The sequence below is a fragment of the Dendrobates tinctorius genome, unplaced genomic scaffold (assembly GCF_039654945.1).
Source record: "Dendrobates tinctorius isolate UK_male_01 unplaced genomic scaffold, ASM3965494v1 ptg000163l, whole genome shotgun sequence".
Lineage (NCBI taxonomy): Eukaryota > Metazoa > Chordata > Amphibia > Anura > Dendrobatidae > Dendrobates > Dendrobates tinctorius.
The window spans coordinates 7,314,548-7,334,579 of NW_027361830.1; the positions used below are offsets into that span (position 1 = coordinate 7,314,548).

The window sequence follows — 20,032 nt, forward strand, 5'->3', positions numbered from 1 at the left end:
CTCTCTATCTCTCTATCTCTCTATCTCTCTATCTCTCTATCTCTCTATCTCTCTATCTCTCTATCTCTCTATCTCTCTATCTCTCTATCTCTCTATCTCTCTATCTCTCTATCTCTCTATCTCTCTATCTCTCTATCTCTCTATCTCTCTATCTCTCTATCTCTCTATCTCTCTATCTCTCTATCTCTCTATCTCTCTATCTCTCTATCTCTCTATCTCTCTATCTCTCTATCTCTCTATCTCTCTATCTCTCTATCTCTCTATCTCTCTATCTCTCTATCTCTCTATCTCTCTATCTCTCTATCTCTCTATCTCTCTATCTCTCTATCTCTCTATCTCTCTATCTCTCTATCTCTCTATCTCTCTATCTCTCTATCTCTCTATCTCTCTATCTCTCTATCTCTCTATCTCTCTATCTCTCTATCTCTCTATCTCTCTATCTCTCTATCTCTCTATCTCTCTATCTCTCTATCTCTCTATCTCTCTATCTCTCTATCTCTCTATCTCTCTATCTCTCTATCTCTCTATCTCTCTATCTCTCTATCTCTCTATCTCTCTATCTCTCTATCTCTCTATCTCTCTATCTCTCTATCTCTCTATCTCTCTATCTCTCTATCTCTCTATCTCTCTATCTCTCTATCTCTCTATCTCTCTATCTCTCTATCTCTCTATCTCTCTATCTCTCTATCTCTCTATCTCTCTATCTCTCTATCTCTCTATCTCTCTATCTCTCTATCTCTCTATCTCTCTATCTCTCTATCTCTCTATCTCTCTATCTCTCTATCTCTCTATCTCTCTATCTCTCTATCTCTCTATCTCTCTATCTCTCTATCTCTCTATCTCTCTATCTCTCTATCTCTCTATCTCTCTATCTCTCTATCTCTCTATCTCTCTATCTCTCTATCTCTCTATCTCTCTATCTCTCTATCTCTCTATCTCTCTATCTCTCTATCTCTCTATCTCTCTATCTCTCTATCTCTCTATCTCTCTATCTCTCTATCTCTCTATCTCTCTATCTCTCTATCTCTCTATCTCTCTATCTCTCTATCTCTCTATCTCTCTATCTCTCTATCTCTCTATCTCTCTATCTCTCTATCTCTCTATCTCTCTATCTCTCTATCTCTCTATCTCTCTATCTCTCTATCTCTCTATCTCTCTATCTCTCTATCTCTCTATCTCTCTATCTCTCTATCTCTCTATCTCTCTATCTCTCTATCTCTCTATCTCTCTATCTCTCTATCTCTCTATCTCTCTATCTCTCTATCTCTCTATCTCTCTATCTCTCTATCTCTCTATCTCTCTATCTCTCTATCTCTCTATCTCTCTATCTCTCTATCTCTCTATCTCTCTATCTCTCTATCTCTCTATCTCTCTATCTCTCTATCTCTCTATCTCTCTATCTCTCTATCTCTCTATCTCTCTATCTCTCTATCTCTCTATCTCTCTATCTCTCTATCTCTCTATCTCTCTATCTCTCTATCTCTCTATCTCTCTATCTCTCTATCTCTCTATCTCTCTATCTCTCTATCTCTCTATCTCTCTATCTCTCTATCTCTCTATCTCTCTATCTCTCTATCTCTCTATCTCTCTATCTCTCTATCTCTCTATCTCTCTATCTCTCTATCTCTCTATCTCTCTATCTCTCTATCTCTCTATCTCTCTATCTCTCTATCTCTCTATCTCTCTATCTCTCTATCTCTCTATCTCTCTATCTCTCTATCTCTCTATCTCTCTATCTCTCTATCTCTCTATCTCTCTATCTCTCTATCTCTCTATCTCTCTATCTCTCTATCTCTCTATCTCTCTATCTCTCTATCTCTCTATCTCTCTATCTCTCTATCTCTCTATCTCTCTATCTCTCTATCTCTCTATCTCTCTATCTCTCTATCTCTCTATCTCTCTATCTCTCTATCTCTCTATCTCTCTATCTCTCTATCTCTCTATCTCTCTATCTCTCTATCTCTCTATCTCTCTATCTCTCTATCTCTCTATCTCTCTATCTCTCTATCTCTCTATCTCTCTATCTCTCTATCTCTCTATCTCTCTATCTCTCTATCTCTCTATCTCTCTATCTCTCTATCTCTCTATCTCTCTATCTCTCTATCTCTCTATCTCTCTATCTCTCTATCTCTCTATCTCTCTATCTCTCTATCTCTCTATCTCTCTATCTCTCTATCTCTCTATCTCTCTATCTCTCTATCTCTCTATCTCTCTATCTCTCTATCTCTCTATCTCTCTATCTCTCTATCTCTCTATCTCTCTATCTCTCTATCTCTCTATCTCTCTATCTCTCTATCTCTCTATCTCTCTATCTCTCTATCTCTCTATCTCTCTATCTCTCTATCTCTCTATCTCTCTATCTCTCTATCTCTCTATCTCTCTATCTCTCTATCTCTCTATCTCTCTATCTCTCTATCTCTCTATCTCTCTATCTCTCTATCTCTCTATCTCTCTATCTCTCTATCTCTCTATCTCTCTATCTCTCTATCTCTCTATCTCTCTATCTCTCTATCTCTCTATCTCTCTATCTCTCTATCTCTCTATCTCTCTATCTCTCTATCTCTCTATCTCTCTATCTCTCTATCTCTCTATCTCTCTATCTCTCTATCTCTCTATCTCTCTATCTCTCTATCTCTCTATCTCTCTATCTCTCTATCTCTCTATCTCTCTATCTCTCTATCTCTCTATCTCTCTATCTCTCTATCTCTCTATCTCTCTATCTCTCTATCTCTCTATCTCTCTATCTCTCTATCTCTCTATCTCTCTATCTCTCTATCTCTCTATCTCTCTATCTCTCTATCTCTCTATCTCTCTATCTCTCTATCTCTCTATCTCTCTATCTCTCTATCTCTCTATCTCTCTATCTCTCTATCTCTCTATCTCTCTATCTCTCTATCTCTCTATCTCTCTATCTCTCTATCTCTCTATCTCTCTATCTCTCTATCTCTCTATCTCTCTATCTCTCTATCTCTCTATCTCTCTATCTCTCTATCTCTCTATCTCTCTATCTCTCTATCTCTCTATCTCTCTATCTCTCTATCTCTCTATCTCTCTATCTCTCTATCTCTCTATCTCTCTATCTCTCTATCTCTCTATCTCTCTATCTCTCTATCTCTCTATCTCTCTATCTCTCTATCTCTCTATCTCTCTATCTCTCTATCTCTCTATCTCTCTATCTCTCTATCTCTCTATCTCTCTATCTCTCTATCTCTCTATCTCTCTATCTCTCTATCTCTCTATCTCTCTATCTCTCTATCTCTCTATCTCTCTATCTCTCTATCTCTCTATCTCTCTATCTCTCTATCTCTCTATCTCTCTATCTCTCTATCTCTCTATCTCTCTATCTCTCTATCTCTCTATCTCTCTATCTCTCTATCTCTCTATCTCTCTATCTCTCTATCTCTCTATCTCTCTATCTCTCTATCTCTCTATCTCTCTATCTCTCTATCTCTCTATCTCTCTATCTCTCTATCTCTCTATCTCTCTATCTCTCTATCTCTCTATCTCTCTATCTCTCTATCTCTCTATCTCTCTATCTCTCTATCTCTCTATCTCTCTATCTCTCTATCTCTCTATCTCTCTATCTCTCTATCTCTCTATCTCTCTATCTCTCTATCTCTCTATCTCTCTATCTCTCTATCTCTCTATCTCTCTATCTCTCTATCTCTCTATCTCTCTATCTCTCTATCTCTCTATCTCTCTATCTCTCTATCTCTCTATCTCTCTATCTCTCTATCTCTCTATCTCTCTATCTCTCTATCTCTCTATCTCTCTATCTCTCTATCTCTCTATCTCTCTATCTCTCTATCTCTCTATCTCTCTATCTCTCTATCTCTCTATCTCTCTATCTCTCTATCTCTCTATCTCTCTATCTCTCTATCTCTCTATCTCTCTATCTCTCTATCTCTCTATCTCTCTATCTCTCTATCTCTCTATCTCTCTATCTCTCTATCTCTCTATCTCTCTATCTCTCTATCTCTCTATCTCTCTATCTCTCTATCTCTCTATCTCTCTATCTCTCTATCTCTCTATCTCTCTATCTCTCTATCTCTCTATCTCTCTATCTCTCTATCTCTCTATCTCTCTATCTCTCTATCTCTCTATCTCTCTATCTCTCTATCTCTCTATCTCTCTATCTCTCTATCTCTCTATCTCTCTATCTCTCTATCTCTCTATCTCTCTATCTCTCTATCTCTCTATCTCTCTATCTCTCTATCTCTCTATCTCTCTATCTCTCTATCTCTCTATCTCTCTATCTCTCTATCTCTCTATCTCTCTATCTCTCTATCTCTCTATCTCTCTATCTCTCTATCTCTCTATCTCTCTATCTCTCTATCTCTCTATCTCTCTATCTCTCTATCTCTCTATCTCTCTATCTCTCTATCTCTCTATCTCTCTATCTCTCTATCTCTCTATCTCTCTATCTCTCTATCTCTCTATCTCTCTATCTCTCTATCTCTCTATCTCTCTATCTCTCTATCTCTCTATCTCTCTATCTCTCTATCTCTCTATCTCTCTATCTCTCTATCTCTCTATCTCTCTATCTCTCTATCTCTCTATCTCTCTATCTCTCTATCTCTCTATCTCTCTATCTCTCTATCTCTCTATCTCTCTATCTCTCTATCTCTCTATCTCTCTATCTCTCTATCTCTCTATCTCTCTATCTCTCTATCTCTCTATCTCTCTATCTCTCTATCTCTCTATCTCTCTATCTCTCTATCTCTCTATCTCTCTATCTCTCTATCTCTCTATCTCTCTATCTCTCTATCTCTCTATCTCTCTATCTCTCTATCTCTCTATCTCTCTATCTCTCTATCTCTCTATCTCTCTATCTCTCTATCTCTCTATCTCTCTATCTCTCTATCTCTCTATCTCTCTATCTCTCTATCTCTCTATCTCTCTATCTCTCTATCTCTCTATCTCTCTATCTCTCTATCTCTCTATCTCTCTATCTCTCTATCTCTCTATCTCTCTATCTCTCTATCTCTCTATCTCTCTATCTCTCTATCTCTCTATCTCTCTATCTCTCTATCTCTCTATCTCTCTATCTCTCTATCTCTCTATCTCTCTATCTCTCTATCTCTCTATCTCTCTATCTCTCTATCTCTCTATCTCTCTATCTCTCTATCTCTCTATCTCTCTATCTCTCTATCTCTCTATCTCTCTATCTCTCTATCTCTCTATCTCTCTATCTCTCTATCTCTCTATCTCTCTATCTCTCTATCTCTCTATCTCTCTATCTCTCTATCTCTCTATCTCTCTATCTCTCTATCTCTCTATCTCTCTATCTCTCTATCTCTCTATCTCTCTATCTCTCTATCTCTCTATCTCTCTATCTCTCTATCTCTCTATCTCTCTATCTCTCTATCTCTCTATCTCTCTATCTCTCTCTCCCACTGCATTTGGGACAGCCATGTGATAAAGTAGTTATTTTATGTCATGTACCACGTGTAAAACCTTTTATTGCTGTGCTCCTTTTGTGGGGTTTTTTTTGTTTATCCTTCTCCCATCGCATCTTAATTTAGAGGCTGATGGAAGTGAATTATTTGGGCAGTGTGTACCCCAGTCGTGCAGTGATCTCTACTATGAAGGAAAGGCGAATGGGAAGAATTGTATTTGTTTCGTCACAAGCCGGACAGCTGGGGCTTTTTGGATACACTGCTTATTCTCCAACAAAGTTTGCACTCCGAGGCCTTGCAGAAGCACTACAAATGGAGGTATGTTACATACAGCAAAGCACTTATAAGCCCCCATACTCATTACACAGAAGCTGGCCAAAGCACCCCTTATCTGAGATGAGTCAGCTGTATAAGGCTGTGTTCACAAAGCAATGCCTTTTTTTTTTTTTTTTTTTTTTTCTTTTTTTCTTGGCCTTTGTGTCATTTGTCTAGTTTCCACCTTGCAATATAAATTGCATCTTGTTTTGTAGTGTATACGATTTAAGTTAAAGGCAATCTGTCACCCATTTTTCGTCTATAAGCTGTGTCCACTGCCATTAGGGGCTTATCTACAGCATTCTGTAATGCTGTAGATGAGCCCCTGTTGTAACCTGAAAGATAGGAAAAACAACTTGGATTATACTCACCCGGGGGGGGTGGTCCGGTCTGCTAGGTGTCGCGGTCCGAGTCCGGCGCCTCCCATCTTCATGCGATGACGTCCTCTTCCTTGCTGCCTCTCGCGGCTCCTGTGCAGGCATACTGTATCTGCCCTGTTGAGGGCAGAGCAAAGTACTGCAGTGCGCAGGCGCCAGGAAAGGTCAGAGAGGCCTTGTGCCTGCGCACTGCAGTACTTTGCTCTGCCCTCAACAGGGCAAATAAAGTACGCCTGTGCAGGAGCCGCGGCAGAAGTAAGAAGGAGAACATCATTGCACGAAGATGGGAGGCGCCGGACCGCGACACCTATCGGACTGAACCACGGGTGAGTATAATCTAACTTGTTTTTCTTTCAGGTTACATAGGGGCATTACAGAATGCTGTAGATATAAGCCCCTGATGGCGATGGCTGCAGCTTACATACGAAAAAATAGGTGACAGATTTCTTTTTAATTAGTACCTACTCCACCCTTACATTCACCAGTATCTGCATGCAGAGGATGTCTGGACAGAGGTGGTAAGGGCGGCCGTGGCGTGCAGCCAGCTTTTTTGCTATCCTGATCCGTGGGGTTGATATGACCCACTGACCATAATTTGGGCGCTAAGCAAAAGGGCCAGGTATGGCATGTCTTTTAAAAAAAGAAAAAAAAAAAAAAAAAGCTATAGCCATTGACTTGGGGGTATGAGGACAAAGACATCAAAACTAACCTTCCATAATGCAACCCCACCCATGCTTAAATCCTTCACCCAACACCCCCCCGGCGTGTTTTTGTTTTCTTTCATTGTTTACGGTTTACTGATTGGATTAATTTATTTGATGTTTTGATCAGACTTTTATACATGTAACAATGCCAAATGTGTGCTTATTTTATTTTTAGTGAGGCAAAAAAGGGGTGCTATGAATTTTGAGTTTTGTTTATTTTTTTTTTTAAACTTACTGTAATTTATCATTACTGTTATACATATACATGCAACATCACTGCTAAAATCACTGTCTTCTATGAACTTTGGAATGATGCCTTTCACAGGAGGATCATGACCTTCCTGTGGGTCTTTAGCAGACCCATGGCTGTTATGGCAACCCATTGGCATCCCGCGATCATGTCATGGGTGCGCTGATGGGCATGTGGAATGACTGTCCTGACCACCGGCCAGCGTGTGCTAAATGCCACTGTCAGAAATTGACAGTGGCATTTAACATGTTAACAGTCACGGGTGGTCCACCAGCAGCTGTTAAAGGCGTGTCATCTGCTGGGAAAGAGGCAAGCTTGTCATGCAAGCCCACATCAAAGGTAAGGAGCCAGCATATGACGCACCAATACGTCATATGATGGTAAGTGGTTAAAATTGGTGGTGGTATAGTATGGACCCTTGATTTATCCACTAGTAGAAAAGGGGTATCCTGTGTGTGTTTGTGAGTGGAAAAGTCAGTTTTTTTCAAGTATACCCCTTTTTAAATTTGTTGCAGGGGGGGAAAACATGGCATGTGGTACAATAAAGAAAAGTCTACAAATTTTTTTTTTTTTTTTGTTAGCAGCTAGCTGTTCTGATTTAAGTAGAAAAACTTTGTCACACAAATTGCTGGTGTGCAAAAAAAAAAAAATATATATATATATATATATATATATATATATATATATATATATATATATATATATATATATATATATATATATATACACTGTATGTGTGTATATGTGTATATATATATATATATATATATATATATATATATATACATACACACACATACAGTGGGGCAAAAAAGTATTTAGTCAGTCAGCAATAGTGCAAGTTCCACCACTTAAAAAGATGAGAGGCGTCTGTAATTTACATCATAGGTAGACCTTAACTATGGGAGACAAACTGAGAAAAAAAAATCCAGAAAATCATTGTCTGGTTTTTTTTCATTTTATTTGCATATTATGGTGGAAAATAAGTATTTGGTCAGAAACAAGCAATCAAGATTACTGGCTCTCACAGACCTGTAACTTCTTCTTTAAGAGTCTCCTCTTTCCTCCACTCATTACCTGTAGTAATGGCACCTGTTTAAACTTGTGATCAGTATAAAAAGACACCTGTGCACACCCTCAAACAGGCTGACTCCAAACTCCACTATGGTGAAGACCAAAGAGCTGTCAAAGGACACCAGAAACAAAATTGTAGCCCTGCACCAGGCTGGGAAGACTGAATCTGCAATAGCCAACCAGCTTGGAGTGAAGAAATCAACTGTGGGAGCAATAATTAGAAAATGGAAGACATACAAGACCACTGGTAATCTCCCTCGACCTGGTGCTCCACGCAAAATCCCACCCCGTGGGGTCAGAATGATCACAAGAACGGTGAGCAAAAATACCAGAACCACGCGGGGGGACCTAGTGAATGAACTGCAGAGAGCTGGGACCAATGTAACAAGGCCTACCAAAAGTAACACACTACGCCACCATGGACTCAGATCCTGCAGTGCCAGACGTGTCCCACTGCTTAAGCCTGTAATGTCCGGGCCCGTCTGAAGTTTGCTAGAGAGCATTTGGATGATCCAGAGGAGTTTTGGGAGAATGTCCTATGGTCTGATGAAACCAAACTGGAACTGTTTGGTAGAAACACAACTTGTCGTGTTTGGAGGAAAAAGAATACTGAGTTGCATCCATCAAACACCATACCTACTGTAAAGCATGGTGGTGGAAACATCATGCTTTGGGGCTGTTTCTCTGCAAAGGGGCCAGGACGACTGATCCGGGTACATGAAAGAATGAATGGGGCCATGTATCGTGAGATCTTGAGTGCAAACCTCCTTCCATCAGCAAGGGCATTGAAGATGAAACGTGGCTGGGTCTTTCAACATGACAATGATCCAAAGCACTCCGCCAGGGCAATGAAGGAGTGGCTTCGTAAGAAGCATTTCAAGGTCCTGGAGTGGCCTAGCCAGTCTCCAGATCTCAACCCTATAGAAAACCTTTGGAGGGAGTTGAAAGTCCGTGTTGCCAAGCGAAAAGCCAAAAACATCACTGCTCTAGAGGAGATCTGCATGGAGGAATGGGCCAACATACCAACAACAGTGTGTGGCAACCTTGTGAAGACTTACAGAAAACGTTTGACCTCTGTCATTGCCAACAAAGGATATATCACAAAGTATTGAGATGAAATTGTGTTTCTGACCAAATACTTATTTTCCACCATAATATGCAAATAAAATGAAAAAAAAAAACAGACAATGTGATTTTCTGGATTTTTTTTCTCAGTTTGTCTCCCATAGTTGAGGTCTACCTATGATGTAAATTTCAGACGCCTCTCATCTTTTTAAGTGGTGGAACTTGCACTATTGCTGACTGACTAAATACTTTTTTGCCTCACTGTGTGTGTGTGTGTGTATATGTGTGTATATATATATATATATATATATATATATATATATATATATATATATATATATATATATATATATATATATATATATATATATATATATATATATATATATGCAGCAACTGCGTGAAATGCAATATCTGTATTTTTCAAAAAACAAAAAATTTCATGGGCTCACATAATTTTCAGAACCAGCAGAGGGAATGCCTATGGCTCAGGGCTGATGATATATTTCTTGAAAGGAGCCAATAGCCATAAAGGTTCCCAGGGAATTAATATCAGCTCACAGCTGTTTACTTAGCCTTTACTGGCTAGTTTACGGGGGAACCCCAGAAAAAAATTGACATGGGGTCCCCCTATAAAATCGAACCAGCAAAGGGTAGGCAGACAGCTGCAGGCTGAAATATTAATAGCCTGGGAAGGTGCCATGTTTATTGGCACCCCCAGGCTAAACACATCAGCTCTCAGCTGCCCCAGAAATGGCACATCTTATAGATGCGCCAATTCTGGCACTTAGCCTCGCTCTTTCCACTTACCCTGTAGCAGTGGCAAGTGGGGTTCAGTTTGTGGGGTTGATGTCACCTTTGTATTGTCAGTTAACATCAAGCCCACACATTAGTAATGGAGAGGTGTCTACAGTGGGTACAGAGAGCATTCAGATCCCTTTACATTTTTTACTCTTTCATTGCAGCCATTTGGTAAATTCAAAAAAGTTCATTTTTTTTCTCATTAATGTACACTCTGCACCCCATCTTGACTGAAAAAAGCAAATTGTAAACATTTTTGCAAATGTATTAAAAAAAGAAACTGGAATATCACATGGTCATAAGTATTCAGACCCTTTGTTCAGTATTGAGTAGGAGCACCCTTTTGTGCTAGTACAGCCATGAGTGTTCTTGCGAATGATGCAAAGTTTTTCACACCTGGATGTGGAGATCCTCTGCCATTCTTCATAGCAGAGCCTCTCCAGTTCTGTCAGGTTGGATAGTGAACGTTTGTGGACAACCATTTTCAGGTCTCTCCAGAGATGCTCAATTGGGTTTAGGTCAGGGCTCTGGCTGGGCCAGTCAAGAATGGTCAGAGTTGTTCTGAAGCCACTCCTTTTGTTATTTTAGCTGTGTGCTTAGGTTCATTGTCTTCTTGGAAGGTGAACCTTTGGCCAAGTCTGAGGTCCAGAGCACTCTAGAAGAGGTTTTCATCCAGGATATCTCTGTACTTGGGCCGCATTCATGTTTCCTTAAATTGCAACCAGTTGTCCTGTCCCTGCAGCTGAAAAACACCCCCATAGCATGATGCTGCAACCACCATGTTTCACTGTTGGGATTGTATTGGGCAGGTGATGTGCAGGGCCTGGTTTTTTTTTTTTTTTTTTTTTTTTTTTTTTTTTTTCTCCACACATACCACTTAGAATTATCACCAAAAGGTTCTATCTTCGTCTCATCAGACCAGAGAATCTTATTTCTCATAGTCTGGGAGTCCTTCATGTGTGTTTTTTTTTTTTTTTTGTTTTGTTTTTTTTTTGTTTTTTTTTTAGCAAACTGTGCGGGCTTTCATATGTCTTGCACTGAGGAGAGGCTTCCGTCGGGCCACTCTGCCATAAAGGCCCAACTGGTGGAGAGCTGTAGTGATAGTTGACATTGTAGAACTTTCTCCCATCTCTCTATTGCATCTGTGGAGCTCAGCCACAGTGATCTTGGGGTTCTTCTTTACCTCTCTCACCAAGGCTCTTCTCCCACGATTGCTCAGTTTGGCTGGACAGCCAGGTCTAGGAAAACTTCTGGCGGTCCCAAACTTCTTCCATTTAAGGATTATGGAGGCCACTGTGCTCTTAGGAACCTTGAGTACTGCAGAAATTCCTTTGTAACCTTGGCCATATGTGTGCCTTGCCCCAATTCTGTCTCTGAGCTCCTTGGCCAGTTCCTTTTTGACCTCATGATTCTCATTTTGGTCTGACATGCGCTTTGAGGTCTTATATGGACAGGTGTGTGCCTTTACCAATCAAGTCCTATAAGTTTAATTTAAGACTGCTGGACTCCAATGAAGGAGTAGAACCATCTCAAGGAGTATCACAGCTTGTGACTTAAATGAGTGTCGAAGCAAAGGCTCTGAATACTTATGACCGTGTGATATTTCGTTTTTCATTTAATTTGCAAAAAATTCTACATTTGTTTTTTATTTTATTTTTTTCAGTCATGATGGGGTGCAGAGTGTACATTAATGATTAAAAAGGAACTTCTTTGAATTTACCAAAAGGCTGCAATGAAACAGTGAAAAATTTAAAGGGGTCTGAATACTTTCCGTACCCACTGTATAAGACACCTATCCATTACTAATCCTATAGTTATATGGTAAATAAACACACAGCCAGAATAAAGTCCTTTATTTGAAATAATCACACACTCCTTTATTGAATCTACATTAACCATACTTACTGAAGGTTTAATCCCCGACGCCCTCGTCTCCTGCAAACAATCAAAAAATAATAAACAAACATATAATACTATTCTGTCTGATGTAGTCCATTTAATACCGAGCGTCCTGAGGCGATCTCGCATGTAGAACAGTCACATCAGGAGATGTGACTGCTCTACCCGGCCTCCGACGATACACTGCGGGAGCGATTACACTGACAGGAGGAATCATTGCGCTGCCGGGAGAGTTCACCGGAGTTCATCAGCTCCGGTGCTCTCTGCACTACCGCTGGGTGAAAACTTTCTCATGCAGCAGTGCTGTAAGTGAGCGCACTGGAGCTGATCAGCTGATGTACTTCGGTAACGCTCATGGCTGCTCAGTGATACACTGACAGGAGGTACTCGCTCCCGCCAGGTAACACCGACGTGGGACACTCTGTATTAAATGAACTACGGTGGACAGCGAGTATATGTTGGTTTATTCATTTTTGATTGCCTGCAGGAGACGAGGTCATTGGGGATTAGGTGTCCGGTGAGTATGTGTATTGTATGTGAATGGTGTGTTTTGTGTTTGTTTGTTTTTTTTTTTTTCCCTTACATTGAACTTGGGTGCCAGATGATGAGACTATTCTCCCATCATCGGTTCATGCGGTCTCTTTGTATGTGTCAAAAGATGTAGCCGGATGGGAGTAGTATTCCCATCTGACAATGCCTAAGTACCATCACTATGGGCTGTTCGTCGCATGGGCGTGCACACACACATTCCCCCCCCACCACCACCACACTTTCTCCTTCCGACATGATTTCCTTTGACAATTCTGCAGCGTTTTTTGCAGCAAATGCACAAACCTTTTTACACCTGCGTTTTTGCTGCAGATTTGACTGACTCAATTGAAGTCAATGAGTCAAACGCTGCAGGAACGCAAAAGGAATTGACATGCTGCAGGAATTAAAATGCTGCAAATATGGACAGAAATGTATGAATCATGTGCACAACACTTCAGGATTGTCATTGCATTACCTTCCTTTAGTATTCCATTGCGTTTTTGGAGCTTTTCCACATGTAAAAAAAAAGCTGTGAAAACTCATCAAAAACACATCGTGTGCACATAGCCTAAAATTGGTGTTACATTGATCCTTGAAATATACTTAATGTGAAACTTTGTAAAATAATGTAAAAATGAGATGTGAGTAAATGTATTACCAGATTTGCTTAGTGTGCACGCAAATATTATCTAACATATGGCAAATAAAAGTAGGAAGAGGGTGTTTTGTTTTTTGTTTTTTTTTGGCAATTTCTTCACAATACCAAAGCATGTTCAGTTTATTTTATCACATAATCACATATTTTACATAACCTCACCAGTTTTTGTAAATCTATTATGCATCTTTCTCTCACCCATGACAGCACCACAGAGAGAGGGGATCCGCCCTTCAGGGACAGGAACCTACAGATAAAAGGGCGGTACCTCTCCTCCGCCTCCAGTTGGGTTCCTGTCCCTGACGGGGGACCCACAGGACGGTACCTTTTGGCTGTGTCCAGGATCCGGGGCCGGCCTGACCGGTGATGGCAGCGGGGAGGCTCCTGCCTCGGGAAGGTGCGGTGCCCGAAGCCGCCACTGCTGGGGCCGATGCGGGCTGCCAGGTGAGCGGGCGCGAGAGCCGCCGCTCCGGAGAGGAAGTCAGGGCTCGCGAGGGCCCGGCGGGCAGTGCCAGGGTACAGAGGTGTACCAAGATGGCGGCCGCCCCAGAAGTAAGCCGGGTCCTGGGAACCGGATCATGCGCAGCAGTGCTCTCCCCAGCGACCGCGGTGCAGGATGGGAGCGGTGACGTCACAGCCGGGAAACTTAAATTGGTGGCTGCACAAGCACTTCTGGCTGGAAGCAATCCTGAACATGGGGGATAGCGACCAGCAACAGGAGCAGCAAGCCAGGCAGGAGCTTAAGCAGCAGCACCACCATCATCGCCAAAAGGAACGCGACAGGGATGGTCGTTCCGGCTGTCGCTCCACGCAGCGTAGCACGTCAGCTGCAAGGAGAAAATCGCCACCAGGAGAGCAGCATATACAGGACCTGACTCCATCTCCCGAATCGGTACCTGCAGCCGCATACTTCTGGGTGAGTGATCTTCGTGAATGTTCACCATTGTAATAAAATCCCTTTTCCTTACTAGGGAAAGAAGAAGGGGAAAAAGAACAGGGAGTGCCCCACTTGTACTAGGCCCCTCCCCTTCTTGGGAGAAAAAACACTGAGTCATGTACGAAAGAAATCCTCTGTCAGGAAACTCTGGATTTCGTCTCTGACCTAAGAGCCACAATAGATTCGGAGGTTCAGAGTGCCCTTACATCCCTTAAGCATAGGGACAAATCAAAAAAGACACAATAGTGACTTCCCAGTCGGATTCCTCGACCTCGGGAGAAATCATGTCCAAAACCTCAGATTCCGGTTCCTCAGACGAGGAAACAGATGGGCGTCACTGCTTTCCCCCTAGATGAGGTAGACAACTAGTGAAAGCGGTAAGGTCTACCATGGGGGTGTTGGACCCTAGGCCCGATAAAACAGTCCAGGACATAATGTTCGGGGGACTGGGCCAGAAAAAGGAGTGTTCCCGCTAAATGAAAATGATCGGGGTCTAATCAAAAAAGAATGGGATAAACTGGACAGGAAAAGCACCACAGTCCCTTACCTTAAAAGAAAATATCCCTTCGAGGAAGAGGCATCTACATCGTGGGATAAAGCTCCGAAGCTCGATGTAGCCGTCGCAAAGGCCTCAAAAAAATTCGCTCTCCCCTTTGAGGACATGGGCACCCTCAAGGATCCCCAAGATAAAAAGGCAGCTACCTTTCTTACAGGGGCATGGGGAATCAGCTGGGGATAACCTCAGGCCAGCCATAGCGACAACATGTACTTCGAGAGCCCTAATGGTTTGGGTGGACCAACTCGAAAAGCAACTAAGAGAAGGGACACCAAGGGATAAAATCCTAGACTCTAACCCAGTAATAAGGGGAGCGGCTGCCTTCTTAGCGGACTCATCGGCAGATTCAGTCCGGTTATCGTACAAAGCAGCAGCACTCTCAAACGCAGCACGTAGAACACTATGGCTTAAAAGCTGGCCAGGGGACCTACAGACTAAGATGAAACTGTTCAATCCCCTGTGAAGTGAAATTCCTTTTTGGGGAGACGTTAGATGACCTCCTCCAGAAAGCGGGGGACAAGAAGGGGTTCCCAAATTTGGGGCCTGCCGCATTTAAGAGGCCCTTTCGGAATAGGAAGTTTTTTTTCGTCGGAGACCACCAAGAGAGCAAAAGTGGGATGAGAAGAGAGACGGTTCCTCTTCGGCAACTCGTCCCGAGACAAAAAGCCCTCTAAGTGACAGTTTGCCCAGGGTGGGGGGAAGGTTAACACTTTTCCTCCCAGCCTGGAAACGAATCTCCAACAATCCATGGATGGTAAACCTAATCCAGGAGGGCCTAAGGATAGACTTTCTCTCCCTCCCGCCTCAAAAATATCTAAACTCCGCTAAGATCCAGTATGCAAGAGCAGGAAACCCTAGAGAACGAAGTCCTAAGCTTGGTAGGGAAAGGAGTCCTCCAGGAGGTTCCCCTGCAGGAAAGGGGCAGGGGGTTCTACTCCCCTCTTTTCCTGGTGACCAAACCAGACTGCAAGTTTCGAACGATTATAAATTTAAAAAAATTAAACAGATACATCAGGAATCAAAGCTTCAAAATGAAGTCGATCAGGTCCACCACCAAAATCCTGTTCCCGAATTGCTTCATGACGGCGTTGGATCTCAGCGACGCATATTATCACGTCCCCGTTCACAAAAACTCCAGAAAATATCTCAGGTTAGCCGTCTCGATAAAGGGCGCGATAAGAACTCCAGTACAGAGCCTTGCTGTTCGGAATATCCATAGCTCCACGGGTATTTACCAAAATAGTAGCGGAAATGATGGCCCACATAAGGGAGCAAGACATAATAATCCCGTATCTGGACTATTTTTTTTAATAGCAAGCAGCTCGGCTGAAAAATGCCGGGAACAGAGGGACAGGGTGATGGACACTCTGCAGGGACTGGGCTGGCTCCAAAAGCTAAAAAAATCAAGATTAGAGCCCAGCAGAGTACAGGAATTCCTGTGTCTAACATTGGACTCAAACAGCCAAGGGTGCTGCCTCCCAAACCGCAAGAAGGAGAGAATCGCTCAAATGGTAACGAACCATCCAAAATTCCTCCATGACATTAAGGAAGGCTGTCACTACTGGGTTCTCTTTCCGCCTGCCTGCCAGCAGTCCAATGGGCTCAGTTACACGCGAGAGATCTACAGTGGGATGTACTAGCCAACCAGTCTGCAGTAGGGGAACACCTAGATGGTAGTATTACCCTAAATTCAAAAACTACTCATTCCTTAACCTGGTGTCGAAGCCAAGACAGCCTTTCCACAGAGATCCCCTGGGTAACAAAAATAACAGTTACCACAGATGCCAGTCCCACGGGGTGGGGAGCACACATGAGCAACAAAGTGGCCCAGGGTGCGTGGGGAGGTCAAGAATTAGAGGCCTCCTCGAACCAGAAAGAGCTCTTAGCAGTGGGTTACGCATTAACACACTTCTTACTCCTACTCCGAGGTCATCATGTCCGCATATTTTCGGACAATCGAGTCACAATAGCATATATAAATCATCAGGGGGTAACCAGGTGCCGAGCCCTAATGGACACATCCTCCAAAGTCCTCTAACTAGCAGAGGCAAACCTGTTATCCCTGTCAGCACTACACATCCGGGGCACGGAGAATCAAAGGGCAGACTTTGAGTCGCACCCAATTACGACAAGGGGAATGGGTCCTAAAGTGGTCCGTTTTTCGGCAGATTGTAAAAATGTGTGAGGCCCCGGACATAGATCTGTTTGCCAACTTCAGAAACAAAGTGGAAACCACCTGCTCCATAGACCCCAGGGGGAATCCTCTAGTTCTGGACGCCTTCATGCTCCCATGGACACAGCCTAACATATGCCTTTCCCCCGATTATGCTGATCCCAGCAGTGCTAAGAAAAGTCAGGGAGGACGGGGCAAGAATGATTTTAATAGCCCCCTTCTGGCCCAAAAGAACCTGGTTCTCCTGGCTAAGAATGCTCTCGGTAACCGACCCATGGATCCTACCGGATCTCCCGGACCTGCTGTCGCAGGGCCCAGTGCTACACCCTCAGGCAGGGAGCCTCCATTTAACAGCATGGAATTTGAGAGGGCACTGATGCAGAGAGAGAGGTTTTTCAGAGAACCTGATAACTACGTTACAAAAAAGTAGGAAACCGGTTACAATGAGAGCCTATGGGAGAACGTGGAAAAAATTCTTATCCACTTCGGGGGTAAAGGTTCGGGACGGGGTTCACATTGATAAAATCCTAGAATTTCTACAAAAGGGCCTAGAACAGGGTCTAGCGGTCAACACATTAAAGGTACAAGTAGTGGCCTTGGGCGCCCTTTATAACCATGATGTGGCAGGTAATCCTTGGGTGGCAAGATTTATTAAGGCCATATCCAGATTCAGGCCGATAGCTAATCAAAGATTACCATCATGGGGCCTAAATCTTGTACTCTCCACACTAACAGGCCCTCCGTTCGAACCTATTCACTCAGCATCCCTAAGAGTCCTGTCGTTAAAAACAGTGCTTCTAGTGGCACTAACATCAGCTCGCAGAGTGAGCGACATGCACGCTTTATCAGCAGGGCCACCTTTCACAAAGATTCTAGAGGATAGGGTCATTCTAAAGCCTGACCCGGCCTATCTACCAAAAGTGTCATCACATTTCCATAGGTCCCAAGAGGTAGTACTTCCTTCATTCTGCCCAAATCCGAAAAATTCCACACCTTAGATGTAAAGAGGTGCCTAGTACAGTACTTAGAGGCCACCAAAAAATATAGGAAAGAAGGCTCTCTTTGTGTGTTTTCAGGGACCTCGGAAGGGACTCAAAGCATCTAAGAGTACCCTGGCAAGGTGGATAAGGGATGCGATTGCCCTGGCATATTCATCCAGTGGAAATACCATCCCGGAAGGGTTGAGGGCCCATTCCACAAGAGCGATGGCGACCTCATGGGCTGAAAGATCTGAGGTATTGATAAAACAAATCTGTAAGGCGGCCACCTGGTCATCACCCCTTCAACCTTTTTCAGACACTATCGATTAGATCTAGGCTCTACGTCTGACCTGGCCTTCGGGAGAAGGGTCCTTCAGGTGGTGGTCCCTCCCTAAGCTACCAATCTCTGTAATTCTCTCCGTGGTGCTGTCATGGGTGAGAGAATAGCTTAGTTACTCACCGGTAACAGTGTTTCTCGAAACCCATGATAGCACCCGCTTATTCCCCTCCCCTTCACGAGTGTGGTGAGCACGTTTTTACTGTTCGTAGAGTGTTTCCGTTTAGGCACGGTGCTTCTGATAAATAAGCAATATTATAATGTTGTACATATTTCTGTTGTCTAACTAACCTGGAGACCCTCTGATGCTCTGTAACCAACTGGAGGCAGAGGAGAGGTACCGCCCTTTTATCTGTAGGTTCCTGTCCCAGAAGGGGCGGATCTCCTCTCTCCGTGGTGCTGTCATGAGTTCCGAGAAACAGTTATCGGTGAGTAACTAAGCTATTCCTTAAGTTAGATAACTAATATTTATTATTCTTTCCAGGTCAAACCATATAATATTTATGTGACTGTTGCTTATCCTCCGGATACTGATACACCTGGGTTTGCAGAAGAAAATAAATCTAAGGTAAGCTGTCCATACATTTATTGCAGTAAACGTTTTAACTGTTCTGTAAAACTGAAGTTTGATGTCTATGCTCCCTTTAGCAATGTAAGCTAGTTAAAGGGGCTATTTGAGACTTTTGAAAAAAAAAAAATAAATGTGACTAAGCATTAACGGGCAGGTCCATAAAAAGAAAGGAGGGTGGCGCACTCATCGTTCTGGTTAAAAAACAAAAAAAAACCTATATTGTGCATGTCCCATTGAAGCGCAGGAGACGCAAAACTGCTGTAGTCTGTCCTTTTACGCCTCCACTTTTCTCCCTGTCTCCATGCTTTTAAGGGACATGCAATAAAGGTTTGTTTTTTTTTACCAGAACAGTAAGTGCCACCCTCTTTGTTTTTTTTGTTTTTTTTTTTCCCGTACATTAATGTGTTGTATGTATGACATGGACATTAACAAAGGCGATAAGTGATTTTGGTGCCGGTTCTTTCTCCCTCAAGTTACACTAACGGGCAGGTAGTTGTTACCTACCTGCCTGTTGTGCCCGTCCCCATTCTCTGCTGACTCAGAGCGGTCACAGACTTCCGCTGATGTCACATCAACAGAGCTGCAACTTTCCTGTTGACAGGGCGAGACTACTGGACTTGCTGATGGACAGTCGGCTACCCGTGCCTAATTGGTGGAAGCTGGTTGTCAATCAGCATGATGCTAGTAGTCCCGCCCTGTCAAGGCAGCTCTGGTGACAGGGAGCAGTTGAATCTCTGGCAGGAGTGGTTAATGACCGGTGCCGTGTACAACAAGCAGGTAGTTGCCTCTGTGAACAATTACAAGCCTGTTTAGTGCTTTGGCACTTTTTTTTTTTTTTTGTTATAAAGTTTACTGTGTCTTTTCCTTCCTTTAGCCCTTGGAAACTAAACTGATTTCTGAGACTTCAAGCCTTTGCCAAGCTGATCAAGTGGCCAAAGTAATCGTTAAGGATGCTGTAGTAAGTATGTGCTCATAGAAATTATCCTCATTTCAAATTGTCTCTTCAAAGAGGAAGAGGACTAGAGCTCTAGTGCCACCTAGTCCTCTTCCGCTCTGAAAAAACAATTCGCATATTTCCCAGAGGAGCATTGTAAGGCTCAAGTCTCCTCACCTGTGCATGTCTCGTTTGTCCTGTTACTCTACACAAGGAGAATTGTTACCCCTTGGATCCTCATTTCAGGGCATCCATTAAACTTCCCTGTAAAACAGTTTGTGTGTGTGTGGTGTTACAAATTAAAGGCAGCCTGTCTGTTCTGAGAAGTGCAGTCAGAAGTTTTGCATGGTCAGAAGTGGATTGCCGTTTAAGTATACCTTTTTGTTTATGGTGTTTTATTAGCTTCATTATTTATTTTTTTAATTTAATCCAATACATGATGCTTTATAAGGGCCCTTGCATTGAGGTGCTCTT

General features: G+C 42.7%; 1 protein-coding gene across 1 annotated transcript in view; it reads left to right on the top strand.

Moving 5' to 3' along the window:
- KDSR (3-ketodihydrosphingosine reductase) overlaps positions 1 to 20,032 on the top strand; it is a 71,953-nt gene that overhangs the window by 47,049 nt on the left and 4,872 nt on the right. Inside the window, exons 6-8 of the mRNA XM_073550175.1 lie at positions 5,526 to 5,717; positions 18,538 to 18,621; positions 19,499 to 19,582. Coding sequence (XP_073406276.1) covers positions 5,526 to 5,717; positions 18,538 to 18,621; positions 19,499 to 19,582 — 360 coding nt within the window. The remainder of the gene's footprint in view (positions 1 to 5,525; positions 5,718 to 18,537; positions 18,622 to 19,498; positions 19,583 to 20,032) is intronic.